The sequence below is a fragment of the Cynocephalus volans genome, chromosome 11, assembly GCF_027409185.1.
Source record: "Cynocephalus volans isolate mCynVol1 chromosome 11, mCynVol1.pri, whole genome shotgun sequence".
NCBI classification, from domain to species: Eukaryota; Metazoa; Chordata; class Mammalia; order Dermoptera; family Cynocephalidae; genus Cynocephalus; species Cynocephalus volans.
In genome coordinates, this window is record NC_084470.1 from 125239580 (window position 1) to 125253662 (window position 14083).

General features: G+C 55.4%; 2 protein-coding genes across 2 annotated transcripts in view; one reads left to right on the plus strand and one right to left on the minus strand.

Annotated features, from left to right (window-relative positions):
- Positions 1 to 2587, plus strand: part of KIF21B (kinesin family member 21B) — a 39067-nt gene extending 36480 nt beyond the window's left edge. Inside the window, exons 33-36 of the mRNA XM_063113478.1 lie at positions 204 to 321; positions 1052 to 1222; positions 1763 to 1962; positions 2488 to 2587. Coding sequence (XP_062969548.1) covers positions 204 to 321; positions 1052 to 1222; positions 1763 to 1962; positions 2488 to 2587 — 589 coding nt within the window. The remainder of the gene's footprint in view (positions 1 to 203; positions 322 to 1051; positions 1223 to 1762; positions 1963 to 2487) is intronic.
- Positions 2588 to 10305: 7718 nt separating this feature from the next.
- Positions 10306 to 14083, minus strand: part of LOC134391140 (maestro heat-like repeat-containing protein family member 7) — a 35036-nt gene continuing 31258 nt past the window's right edge. Inside the window, exons 19-21 of the mRNA XM_063115073.1 lie at positions 11918 to 12020; positions 11321 to 11380; positions 10306 to 10577 (exon numbers count right to left, since the gene is read on the minus strand). Coding sequence (XP_062971143.1) covers positions 10426 to 10577; positions 11321 to 11380; positions 11918 to 12020 — 315 coding nt within the window. The 3' untranslated portion in view covers positions 10306 to 10425. The remainder of the gene's footprint in view (positions 10578 to 11320; positions 11381 to 11917; positions 12021 to 14083) is intronic.

Consider the following 14083-nt stretch of genomic DNA (forward strand, 5'->3'; position numbering starts at 1 on the left):
TGTGCCCCTGCTGCCCCATGCTGCTGGGCTGGTGCACCCTCCTCTGAGACCCCTGGGATATGGGGAAAGCTTACGTCCTGGTTGTTGATCTTGCCTTGATGAGGAGGGAGGGGACCCTGGCCAGGCCTGTTTATTCCCAAACAGACCCCCTACCCCAACCCAGGGACCCTTTAATCCCCTGGCTGGGCTTCTTCCCACTGCAGGTTCCAGCCTGTTGGCAAGCTGACTGGACACATCGGCCCTGTGATGTGCCTGACGGTCACCCAGACCGCCAGCCAGCATGACCTCGTGGTGACTGGCTCCAAGGACCACTACGTTAAGGTATCTGAGGCCGGGTAGGGTTGTTCTCGGTGCATCTTCCGTGTCCCCCATCTTTGCCCTCTGTTGCCTCGGGAGTACTGAAGAGAAACATGGAGGCTTCTGGGGGTATATGCTGCGGAAATCATCCCAAAGAAGGCAAGGAGGAGTGGGCAGGACATTGTAGGTTGCAGTGTTGTTCTGTAAAGGGTGGAAAATTAGAAACAATCCAAATGTCTAAGGGTAGATAACAGTGGAGTAAATTACAGAAAAGCCACTGAACGGGATGCACTGATATTAAAATGATAAGTAGGAAAAGAAAGCATAAAGTGTACAAACACTAATTTGGTTTACTCCCTGGTTATGCCATTGAAAACTGCCTATGTGGTCAGAAACTAGAAAGCCACGTAAAAAAGGGAAATAAGGGGTGGTAGGATTATGATGAATATTTTTATTTAAAGTACAAGTGATGTTATATTTAACTGATTAAAAAATAGAATTTTAAAGGAGGCTCACCTCACACCCACCTGTCTGCTCAGCAGCTGCGTGTTTAGCTGTGGGGTGTCTGAGTGATCAGCCTCTTCACCCCCTACATTCACTTAGTCAGTGTCCCCCACCCCCAGCCCCAACCTCAAAGAGAAGGGTCCAGACCTGAGGATTCAGAGCTCCCAGCCCCTGGAAAGCAGCTGCCCCTCCTCCAAGAGCCCTCGCCTGCTGGACAAGCTCCTTTTCCTACCAGCCCCTCTTCCTGCAGATGTTCGAGCTGGGCGAGTGTGTGACAGGCACCATCGGCCCCACCCACAACTTTGAGCCCCCGCACTATGACGGCATCGAGTGTCTCGCCATCCAGGGGGACATCCTGTTCAGTGGCTCCCGAGATAATGGCATCAAGAAGTGGGACCTGGAGCAGCAGGAGCTCATCCAGGTGCGGGTGGGCTGGGCTAGGGTGGTTCCCCCGCCCACACAGGGACCTGGGGACCCTGGGGCATGGGCTTGCTGGCCCGAGGCAGGTGGTTCTCAGACCTCCCCAAGCCTCTGTTCTCCCTCACTTCCCCTCTGCGTCAACCCTCCCGAGTCCACTGTCTCCACTGTGTGCAGCCTGCTCTCAGCAGAGGCTTTGCTCTGGGGCCCTGGATTTGAACGTGAAGCTCAGTCACCAGATTTCCTTTCCTGGGAGCATTTACATTTTAGCCTGACCCCTTTGAAGGCTGATGGGTTCTCCACCAGTGCAGGATCTTAGGTTTGAACCTGGGAAGGGGGGCAGGAGGTCCTGTCTCAGCCTGAAACTCCCAGCACAGGTCGGCCTGGCCTGGCTCCTGGGACAGGTAATGCCTGCCTGCATGGTGGCTCTAGAGGCAAGGGGAGCCACTAACAAGAGGGGCACGTGTGCTCCTTGGACCCCGGGGCAGGTCCTCTCCCTCCTTGTCACCTCCCTCAGCCCTCACCAGCCCTGATCCTCCCACAGCAAATCCCCAACGCACACAAGGACTGGGTGTGTGCCCTGGCCTTTGTCCCAGGCCGCCCCATGCTGCTGAGTGCCTGCCGTGCTGGTGTCATTAAGGTCTGGAATGTGGACAACTTCACGCCCATCGGGGAGATCAAGGGCCATGACAGCCCCATCAATGCCATCTGCACCAACGCCAAGCACATCTTCACAGCCTCCAGGTGGGTGCTGGGCAGGAGCTCTGCCTTGGCTCCCACCCTCTCCCTGGTGTGGGCGGGGGAGGCTGGGAAGTTCAGGGCCCTGCAGCTGGCCCCGCAGGCTGGGTTCACAGAGCAGAACCCGTGGTGCCCTCCTTTCTGTGCCCAGCCTGTGCCTCCCTTCCCTGAGTGCCCACCACGTGTGGGCAGTGCGCCAGGCGGGGGCAGCAGGAAGGTGCTGGGCCGCGGCCAGGCCTTGCCCACGTGTCTCCAAGCCCTTGCTGCCCCTCACACAGCAGTCCTGCCCTGGTTGTCTTTCCCCGGTCCAAGCTTCTCAGACCACAGAGCAGCCCTGCCAGCACCCAGGCCACCCCGCCTCTAGCCCAGCCTGGTCCCCTGTGCAGGGAGCGCCCAGGCCCTCTGTCCCGTGGGTGCTACTCAGACGGGTTTCCTCTTTTTCCTCCTGTTCCCACCTTGTCTCTTCTCTCCCGCCCCTCCCCGTGTGTTCCTGCCTCTCCTCTCTGCCCCTCCGCCTCTCTCCCCCCACAGTGACTGCCGGGTCAAGTTGTGGAATTACGTCCCTGGACTCACCCCCTGCCTTCCTCGCCGGGTCCTGGCCATAAAGGGCCGCGCCACCACCCTGCCCTGACCCTTCCCTCCTCTCCCCTGTCTTCTCTCTCATTCTCTCCCTCTTTCCCCCTCTTGCCCCACTTCGGTCTGAGCTGCTTCTTAACGGTATGAGATTATTTTACTCCTCCTTCCTACTCCCCATTCACAGCCTGCCTGGCCCAGAGAGACTGCCCCTGCCCGCCCCTCCTCCCCTCCTCTCCCAAGCATGGACGTGACGTGGGACAGACCCCAGGAGAGGGAGGCCAGGGAGCAGAAAGCAGGGGGGAGCATTCAGGCCTGGACAAAACAAAGAACAACCAAAAGAAGACTCGTGATAAGGATCCCACTGGGGCTTTGAGACCACAGGCCCCCTCCCCGTGCCCAGCACCCTCCACCCCTGCAGGCCCCCTCCCGCACGCAAGCAGTGCTTGCCCATCGGCCCCAGCTGCATTTGGGGAGTTTGGGGGATTCAGCTCATCCCTTCCTTTTGTGGGCAGCCGGCTGGGCCCACTTCAAGAGCTGACCGGCTCCCTCTTTGTCCTCCACCTCAGTGACCTGACGGTGAAGTTCTGGAGCGTGCGGCGGTTACCTGGTGGCCCACCCTAGGAGTGAGGTCCGAGGGATGCCCCCGACCCTCGACCCCGGCAGCCTGGACAGCATGGAAGGGAAGCCGTGGCCCGGGCCGAGGGGCCATCTGCCCTGGGGACAGAGGGTGTGGGCAGTGGTGTGGCCCCTCCCCTGCTCTCCCTCATCCCCCTCAGCCTTCCCACAGGACACTGTCCCTCAGTCCCTCCCCTGCCTCTTGAGAGCCTCTTGGTGAGAGAGAGATTGGGGAGGAAATTAAGCTGTGAAGCCAAAGGGCATTGTCCCCTCTCGCTCCCCTCCCAGCAGTCCTTGGCCTCCCTCCCACCTCCCCGCACTGGCCGCATTTTCTCCCACTCAGCCACCCTGCCCCATGCTCCAGCCAGTGGGGCCCTGTGAGGAGGCGAAGCGGCCCCAGCCCCGAGTGTCCCTTCACGAGCTGGCCTCCCCCCACATCTCCAGCCTCGCCTCTGGAGCCTCTGCACCTGCCTCTGAGCCCCAAAAGATAGTCCTCAGGTAACCATGGAAACCAGGTGTAGGCCACTGGGCCTTGGAGCTGACCCTGAACCTTGCAGCCACCAGCAACTAGTCCCAGCTGGCCCCAGCAATTTCTTGGGGTCACTTTCTGATGGGGCCAAGGTGGAGCTGCTAGAAAGATTCCTTTGAGGAGATGGTCAGAAATACTCCAGTTTTAATTTATTATTTTTTTATTTTTATTTTTTGCTCTTGCCTCCTGGAAACTGACTTGAAGTTTCTTCCCACATGTTCTTTCCCTCAGTTCTTAGGGTCCAGGAATCCCAAAGGGAGTCAGCTCCCCCGGCCTTCGTGCCACCTCCTCCGTTTGCTTTGCAGAGGGGGGAAATGCCCCTTCGATTCTTTGCAGCTCAGCCTGTCCCCAACACTGCTCCTGGGGACCTTTGTAGTACACCCAGCTTTTAGGCCGCCTGACGCTTCAGTGCCTTCCAACGTCCTGGGGCCTGGCCCCATGCTGGGCAGCCTTACACCAGCCACACCCACGGTGTCACGCGTGTCTTCTCACTTGTGGGCTCTCATGCCTGCTCCCCCCGCCCCCGGAAGATAGGGAGCTCGCCCTGCAGCCCAGGGTGAGGGCGTCCCATTCCCCAGAGTCCTGTGTGGGTCACATAGGAAACAGTTTGGTGGCCTGTGTCTGTTAGGAAGTGGCTTGGAGGGTAAGGATGCTTGCCCCTTTGCCCCCACCACCTGCCCCATCCACGCTTATTTTCACCCCCATCTGGGACAGGGAATCTTTCCACCTTCTTTCTCTCTGGTTATTCAGGAGACGTGTTTTCCAGCCTTAAAACTGACATGGGGCACAGGTCCTCCCTTTTAGGAGATTAGTGGTGAAGAGGGAGTTCATTGAATCTCCTTTCCCTGGGGCTGTGGGCCCTCAGCTCCGGGGAGGTCGTTCAATCATTGTTGGGGCACTCCCTGTTGGGGCAGGTCTGAATTGACAGGAATGGGCCTTGGAAGGGGCCCAGCTCCCTCTGTCGCCCCCGACCCTGCCAAGCCCTTCCACACAGTTTTTCCATTGCTTCACTGGTCTTGTGCTTCCTTGCTTCGGTCTGGGAGCCAGGAACCCCAACTCCGTTCAGAGGACATGGTGACTTTTGGACTTTCTGGAGGTGGCCCTGTGTTGCTGCCCTCAGCTCATCTCCTCTTTGTCTGGGGCACTGGAGCCTGCTCCATGTGGCCCTGGTGTGGGAGAGGCCGGGCCCCGGTAAAGGCTGCGTGAGGGCTGTCCTCCGCTCCTCACATCCTCCCTGGAGCTGCCCCAGAGGCTAAGAAGGCTTGTCCTGCTATGCGTGGCCACTGCTGGACGTGGCGTGGAAGTCTGGGTGAGGTGATGTGCAGGAAGGACACACCCTCGACCGCTGGTCTCCTGGAACCTGGACAGTCCGTCTGTGATGACTGGAAATCCTTCCTCCTCTGTCCATCCCAAGGGTGCGGAGCGACTCCCTTAGCACTCAGAAGTGATCATGTCTCTTCCCCTCGTCCATCCCTCCCCACCTGAACAGAAAGCTTTGCCCTTGCAACCTGTAAGAAAGAATTCGTCCGCATGACTGTTTACAAACTGTAGAAACACATAAGACTGTGCCCCTTCCGTGGTCCAGAGATGCCCCAGCCTGGGGTGGCTGCACTGTAGCTGCAAGGCCTGTTCCTACACGAGCTGCGGTCCTATGGCCCTGTGAGAGGTGCTCGTCGTCTGCCCGTTTCCTGCTGTTGCTGATGGTCAGCTACCTCATGGCGGGCGGCTCTGCTGTCCTAGCGAGCATCATTCACTCTAAACTTGAAGTCCTTCGGGAACCCTGAACCCTTTGTCCCTGAGCCACTCCGAGCTGTGCTCCACGAGTGTTGGAGTCTCACCCACTCTTTCAGGGATGTCCTAGGTACATAGTTAGGGGCAGGCCCCCAGCTCCACTTACTGCACAAGCATCCTAAGGGTTGGAAGCACAAAATGGTTGTGATCTGAGCACAATGGCAGGGCTCTCACATGCAGTCTTGGAAGACCTGGGCCCAGGAGGCTCCTCCCAGGTTGGTCTGTCCAAAGTCAGACTGGGGATGCCCATGTCTAGGGGCGGGGGCGGGGGGATTGCTCTTGCTCTGACCGGGGCTTGGCTCGTGGCTTGCCCTCATGCTGGGACTCATCATGTTACTTCTTACCATTCCGTGCCCATCCCGAGACGAGGCTGAGCCATGGCAAGCCAAGCCACATCTATGCCGTGGGCTCAGGAGTAGAGCCCTCTCTAGACCCTGTACCCCAGATCTTTAAATGCCTGAGCACAGGCTGGGTCCCAGTCCTGTTGCACCTGAAGAGCTTGGGCCCAGATTCCCTGGCTCCCGGGCTGCACCCCCATCAGTGCTTTAAAGCTTATTGGCAAGTTCCCTGGATGGAAGGCATCTTCCATCCCCACAGCCGTTGGGTCTTCTCAGCACAGTCCTGTGCCAGGACTCGCTGTCAGTATTAACCAGTTCAGTGTTTGCTTCCATTTGAGTGACTGACTCCTCCAAGGCAGCCTGAGTTCTCAAAGGCAGAACCTGGAGTTGCCTTTGGAGATTGCCAAGGAAGGAGGAAAGGCTGGAGGCAGAGGCTGGCACACCCAGGCCTTTGAGGTGGTCAGGGTGCCACCTTCAGCCCTGCAGGCAGCTACAGCTGCGGATTTGGGAGTGGCCTCCCTGCCCGCCCAGCCGCAGCCCAGCCGCAGCCTGGGAAGCTCTCCACCTTCCGTTGTCCAGCCCTGCTGTCTGCAGGGGCTGCGTGACAGAGTAAAGCACAAAACTGCTATGGGGAAGACGCTGAGTTGCTGGGACCTCCTCCTGCCACCTGATGTGGTGGAGACCCGGGCAGGCGGTTGCTGTGCAGTCGAGGAACAGAGCGTCTCTCCCTGCTCTTGGGAGCATCCCCAATGTAGTCCGGCTGGGTGCACGCACACCTCCTTTTTCAGACCCTCCTGTGCCCTGTATGTTCGCCATCGTGTTTACATAGGCAGGACCTGTTCTGCAGGGGCAGTGAGTTCCTCCCCACTGTGTGGCCCAGACCTGTGGCATCTGTCCCTTTGCCATCCCAAACAGGAAACCGCTTGATGATCTCTTCATTTGGCGCAGCCTCCTGATCGATGGCCAACACCCCCACAGGCCTTCCTGGGCCTGGCCCTCCTCTCCTGGCTCCCAGGTCCTTCACTGCCCTCATGTGCAAGGACAGAATCTAGGGGGAAAGTTCTGTTTCTCCTTTGGCATCTTTGTTCTGTCCCCTGCCCCACACCCGCACCCATCCCCAGCACTCAGATGACTCCCCAGCCCCCATCACACTGCAGTTCAGTCCTTTGAACCCATGTCGCTGAGGGCCCTGCAGGAAAGTGGAAACTGCTCCACAAAGAGCTGAGGGTCAGAGAAGACCTGTGAAGTGAATCAGGGCCCTGCCCTACCCACCAGTTCTTTTCTAGTGATCACCCCCTGCCCAGGCTGCAGGGTTTCATTTGGCCCATGCTCTCCTCCGCGATATGGTTAGCACAAGGTGTATATATGTTTTGTACTTCTGCCGATGACTGTACATAGTGTATGAAAGTTATTTAAGCTTCATGCTGTACATTTCTGTTCCTAGATTGGATGTATGTGTTCTAAGAAGTTGTGATGAATAAAACTGAATGACTGTTGTGGAGGTGTGGTCCCTGAGGTCTGCTGACCTTTGGCTGCTGGCCCTTTTTTAGGGTGGGAGGTTGGTAGTGGTGGTAGGTGGGGCAGGCCTCTGGGGTAGGGCCCAGCCTGATGAGAACTTCCTGGGCTATGAGTTTGGAACTTAAACCCAGTTAAAAAGCAAAGGTTTGTCCCGTTCTCCTCCAGACTCCATATGTTGCCTCCTGGGGCAGGTGCAGTCGCTGGAAGAGCAGGCAGCAGCATTTCCTGAGCACCTGCTATTTTTCAGGCACTATTCAAGGCATTTATTAGATCTTCATTACCCCATGTGATCGCTGATATTCTCATTTTATGAAATAAGTCTCAGGAAGTGACTTTGTTAGGATTTAAACCCAGACCTGCCTGACCACAGTGCTCTTTGCCTTTCACTGATGTGTCACGTGCCTTTCTAGGGCCTGGGACACTGTGCGTGGTGCATGCCAGCCATGCTTCTTCGTCCCCTTGCCAGGGGACAAAGACAAAAATCTAGAAAGTCTGTATAGGAAAACAGATCTACAGTGATCAGGATTTTTTTTCTACATCAGTGCATTTCAGTCTCTAAAAACTCACATTCCCTTTGATAACCACAAATCACTCCATCAACTCCTGAAGATTCTGGCCCATCCCCTGGACAGAGAGACCCCTGGGGGAGAATCTGCATTTCATCACCAGCCAAGACCACTTTGAAAGCTTTACTGTCTGATTTCCATATCAGGAAGACAACAGGGTGGCTCATTGTTTTGTTTCCCAAGTATAAAAAGCAAGTTGCTTCCTCAACCTACACAGGTCCCTGCTGCTTATCCAGACCTACAGCTATGACATGACCCACCCAGGAGTTCCTGGAGTCTGTAGGAGGGAAAGGCTTCCTGAGGGAAGCTTCCTCCCAAGAAGCTTCTGGTCCTCAAACAGAAGGGACTTGGCCAGTGAGAGGGACCCTGAGCCACAGAGGGAGACACAAATGGGAGGAGTCGCATCCCCCAGCCCCTCTGCGGGCACAGAGCCTCCTGCCCTGGGAAGCAGGGTGGCTCCTTGAGGACAGTTGTTTTTGGCTGGCAGACCCAGCCCCACCCCATGCCATTCTTCTGCCCCACCCTCGCGCTCCACTGGCCCATGATGCTGAGCCCACTATGAGCTGTACGAAGTGATGGTTGGGTGTGGCCACCTGCAGGCCGGGGGCCAGTTGTGGGTGAGACACAGAGACCAGGTGCTGGTGACCTTGTCGGGGTGCACTACAGTGGATTCCAGCAGGTGGTTCCCCCTTGCAATTGCGCTCCCCTCACCCCCCAGAGGGTTTGTAGCAAAAGGAGGTCCTTCCAAACTCAAGTCGCCCTGTGTCTTGAGGATGTGCAGGCACTTGAGGGGTGTGGGGTGGGGTGGAGGGGACAGGAACACTGGGTTAAGAGATTGTTTTTTATTCTTTTGATGCGGGATGTTGTTGGTTCCCCCCAACCCGCCCCCAACTATAAGCATAATATCTGCTTACTTTAAAAAATTTGGAAAACAAAAGAGTGTCAAGAAAGTTCCCATTTATGGCATATGCCATGGGGCAGCTTTCAAGGTACAAGGAAATGGCACTTCTCAGAATCTGATGAGCCGATTATTGTCAGAGCTGGGTGGCATCTTAAAAGATAATTTTTCCCAAACTTTCAATTTATGGATGAAGGGAATTGAGGCCCACAGAGGCCAACAGAACTGGCCAAGATCATCCTGGGATAGAGATGACCCTAAAATCCACCATCTTCTGTGTGCTCGTTACCTTGGTTTGACCAAGTCTTCGAAATGGGTCCTATCCCAATGCACTTATCCCGTTAATAGTTTTTTTAATAAGATCAATCTTTTTATCGTTGCTTGTAGCAAAGCTAGATTGCCCTTTGGGGGGGCAAGGAAAGGGATCCGAATGTACGACTGAGTCTTGTGACATTTTCCACACTCACCTCCATCTATAAAAGATTCAGCTGGTAAGGCCCCTAGTGAAGCTGGTGGCAGCTGGCATCAGAGCCAGAGAACAGGCCAAGGAGGCACGTGGCGGGTAGAGGGCGAGCAAGGAAGGAGCTCTGCGCTCCCGAGAGCTGGGGTGCAGGTGGCAGAGGCTGGCACTGCAGGGCAAGAGCTAGTGCCCGCCAGGCATCCGCCTTGCTGTGGCCAGGGGTCCACCCAAGTCAGAGCATGCTTGCCCCGAGGGAGCCTACTTTTCGGGGCAGGGGGCTGTTGTCCTATGAGCTTTGCCTAGGGCACAGCTGACTGAAGGTCAGGGGTAATAGGTGACACCCTGGCTTGGGAGCAGGAGGTTGGTGGCTGTGGACACTGCAAATGACCCTGCATAGACCCCAAGGATCAGTCCGGGGACTTTGTCAGAGGACCTAGGTAAGACTGATTCCAACAGAAGCAACGGGAGATTGTCGGCACTGACCCGGCTCACCTCTCTGATAGGGATAGGGGAGGGAACTTCTGGCTCTTCAAAGAAACAGCGGCCAAGCTCCTGGTGTCCAGCCCTGAGTGCTGCCACTGGGGCTATGGTTTGGGCTATGCCAAGGGCAGCCACGGGTGGCGTTTTCATAGAGCAGCCCTCTTCCTAGCTGTGCAGTATCCAAACTCTCTGATCTCCCGGGATACTTTGTGAGCGAGCTCACTAATACCCCTTTTGTAAATCCCTTTCCTACCTAAACTTGCCAGAGCCCACTCTGTTGCCCACTGTCAGGAATACGGCCAGTACAACTGGATTCTAGAACATCTCATGTGTCCCAGCATTACCTTCCTCCCAGCTCATAGTTCAGGTTGGTGCAAAAGATGCTGCTTGTTCTGGCCTCAGAGCGTGCGGCTGAATGGGAGAAGGGCATGGAGGGGCACAGCAGGACAGGCCAGCCTGGACCCAGATGTTTGCTGCAGGGAAGGCGGCTCGCAACAAGTGGCTCTGTGCATATGGCCAAGAATTGAACCACCTGGAATGGCAAGGAAACATCGACTTCCACAAAAGTGCATGCTTTCTCTTTTTATTATAGAGGTGCTGCAGGAACGCACCTGCATTTCTAGTGCAGGGCTCAGGAGCCTGACCCCATTGCCACAGTCTCGGGGCCAGGTCTACACGCGCGACCCGAGGACGCAGGCTCAGAAGTAGCTCCTTTGGAGCTTCCTCCAGCAGAAGCAGGAGGTCGGGGTCTTGGCCTGCAGCAGCTTCTCCTTGGCTTCCAGGATGTAGAAGGTCTGTGTGGCGAGGCAGCTGACCATGGGGTCGGGGTCTCTCTGCATGTGCATGAGGGCTGAAACACAGACACTGCTATGGTGCTCTGAACAGAGAAAGGTTGTTGGACTGGGAAGGAGGTCCTGGGCCCTGCTATGGAAAAGGTACAGGCCCATGGGACGGGGACTGACAGCTTTTAAAATATAAGCGAGTTTCTTGTGGGAGTCCACACTGCTCAGGTGCAAGCAAGGCCACACATCTGCCACAGGCTCAGGGAGACACAAGGCCAGGCTGCCCCTCAGCCTGCATCCATTCCCAACCCTGCCAGGCCTCTCCACCTTCCCCTCCCTGCTCTGCCCTCCTCTGCCCATAGAATAGTATGGGTGAAGTCCTCTGACTCCCAAGAGAGCTGTGGCCAGGGACTCGGCCACATGTGGGAACCCAGCAGGGTCATGTGCTTGCGAGAGGCAAGACAGCCGAAAGGGGCAGGTAGCAATGTGTGGACCATAGCATGAGCAGTTTGGGGCCTCCAGGGGGAAGGGCCTGGGAAGCCCTATGCCCCCAAGTAAGAAAAAGTGGATGTCTCTCCTATGAAGAGTTCAAGACCATCCTGGCTGATGGATGGGCTCCAGCTTGACAAGAGTGAGGATGAGTGACCAGCACCCCAAACCTCGATGCCCTGAATAGGAGCCCACCCCCTCACTCCTTCTGCGGGATCAATTCTGTGTGCCCACCTGCCCGTTCCTTCTCATTTCTGAGACTCCCCACCAACACCATTACCTCTAAAACACACGAGGCGTGGGCGACCGGGCTGCCACTCACCTGTGCATGACTCCTGAATCTCATCCATCTGTTCCAAGTCAACGGTTTGGATAATCTGGCCTACAGGAGGACACAGAGGCACCTCAGTGGCCCCACAAAGATCCCATGGGGCCCTGGCTGCAAGTGCTCTTGTGCACCTCCCAAAATACCGACCTTTCCTTCCCTTTGTCGTTCCCTCCCTTGGCCACCAGCCTCAGGTATTGAAATTGCTTCCCTTGCTTCCCTGAGGGGTTCCAGGCCAATCGGGCTGGTGAAGGAGTGGATACCCCCTGCTCCAAAGACGTTTTCCCCTGGGGTGGTGCGAGGAAGTCCCCACCTGTGTCTGAATTTCTCCCACAGAGCAGCACACACACCCCTGACACCCCACCATTCGGGAGTTCTGCTAGCTGGGCTTCCTAGGACTTGGCCCTTCTGCTGTAGGAAGGTCACCCAACCCAACCAGACATTTCCTGCAGGGAAGGGGAGCAGGTGGGAACAGGCTTCCTCCCACCCTCCAGAGTAATTACCCTCGGTCCTGTATACAAACATGTTCCGGGCCCTCAGTCCGTTTGACCTTACAACAAGGACACTGTGGCCCAAAAAGACGGAAGGCCGTACCTGCAAACCACACGGCTGCCTGGCGGATGGGGACCTGTGGGCTCTTGAAGAGGGCTACACTGTGCTTCAGAAACCAGAGAGCCCTGTCCTTCTCCTGCTCCAGCTGTAAGAAGAGGTGTTTTATGATGAAAGGGGACCATTACCAGTTCTGCCCCCTCCTACAGTCCAAAAAAATCTGTCAAAACATTCCACATCTCCATCCCCTCCTCCTCCAGCTCCTGAAGTCTTATTTCATCCGTGAAACCCTTCCTGGATTGACCAGACCACAGGGATCACTTCCCCTGGCCTTGACTCAACTGGAGCATGAAACTCATACAGATTTGCTGCCAGTCTTTGGCTCACACATTTTTTCTCCCACTCCCTAAAGTAGAGAAGTGAACCACATTAAGTCTTGTTTATTTACATCTTGTTTTGAACTCATCGATCTTGTGGTCATATCTCTAGGCTGCAAAAGAACCAGCCATGTCTACACCGTCCTGTTTAAACCAAGCCTCGCAGCGCTGCATGAGATAGTGTTTTCATACCTTGCTTCCTCCCTCTGCCTAGGCATGCGTCCTCTTCTGTGCTCATCCTCGAACATTCAAAGGATGCTGTGTCCCTCCCTTTGACACTAACCCTAACCCCATCTCCTGCACTTCCTTCCTGGCTACTATCCTACTCTCCTTTTTCATTCTGCAGTCTAAGTTCTTAAAACAGGAGGCTACATCACCGTTTTTTCCAACTTTTTTGGCAGCAGGATCTTTTCTTCAAAGGAGAATCCTAAGTGGAAACTCCATATCCCAAGCCAACAGGAGCGGGGCTGCTCTGGCTGAAGGTGGCAGCGAGGCAGAGCCTCCCACCTGCTCATCTGTCCCATCTTTGGAAGTTACCTGAGGAACCCTTGGGCTTTGGCACCACAGTCTCCTCCCACCAGCCCACTGACCCTGACTGGACCAAGGTCACCAGTGGCTTCCGTGGTCCAAATCCACTAGGCACTTCCAGTCTTTATGTTCCTCAGCTCACACTGCAGCCACCCTGTTGCCACCCACTGCTTCCTGAGCTCTGTCCTTCCCAGGTGACCAGGACCCTCCTCTCTTGTTCTCCTTCAACTTTTGGCCTGATCTTCTTTCCTAGTGTCCTTTGCGGGACCCTTAGAACTGATGTTTCCTGGGATCCCAGTGTTGAGTCATATGCTTCTCCCGCTACACGATTTCCTTAGGTATTCTGGGCTCGTGGTTGCGATTTGCATCTACCATTTCACAGTATGCTCGGTGTCCGCAAATCATATCTCTAGCACAGCCCTGTTCTCCAAGCTCCCATGATGTATTTCTAACTTCCAATGGGATAGATCCACTTGCAGTTCCCACAGCTTTACAAATTCAACAGCCACAAAATGGAGCCACCACCTCCCCCTCCACACCTGCTACTGTCCCACTGTCCTTTTTCACTCTGCAGTCTAAGTGTGTACAAACTACATCATGGTTTTTTCCCAGCTTTCTTTGGCGGCAGGATCTTTTCTTCAAATGAGAATCCTGACCTCATCCGTGACACCAGCATTCACCCCCATGGGACACCTGAGTCGACCTTTATCTTCACGCTGCACGTCAAATCCATCTGCATAGCTAGAGGATCCCTCCCATGTCTCCATCTTCACGACTTCATCATTTCTCCCCATGAAGATCCTCTCGAGCACAGGCTCCAATTCCACCCCTCATAAACTTTCCTCTGATTTTATAGCCTGAGTGATTTGTCTAAAATGCACAGCCATCTAGCCAGCTTGTCCCCTCGCCTAAGACACTTCAATGCTCCCTACAGCACGAAGTCCTGCTCCTTCCTGTGCCCAAAGCCCCATGGCACGGCGCCGCCCCCTCTTCCTCCTGCTCTGGGCTCTCCTGCCGAGACTGTGCAGCCCATGAACCAACGCAGCTCACAGATTTTCTGTTTGGCCCACACAATGTTTTACATTGTAAATTGTCACATAAATGTGGGAAATTTTACCTAAACAATTTCCCACTTCTCTTAATTTGAAAGATCTAGCAACTCCGAGCCCACTTTCTCTCAAAGAAACAATAGGTTGGTTCTCGACTGGGGACTGTAGTGTCCCCAGCGGAAATTATGAAACTTGTGGGGGAGGGAGTGTGTTTGGTTGTCAAAATGATGAGAGGGGGTACAACAATTTTTAATGTC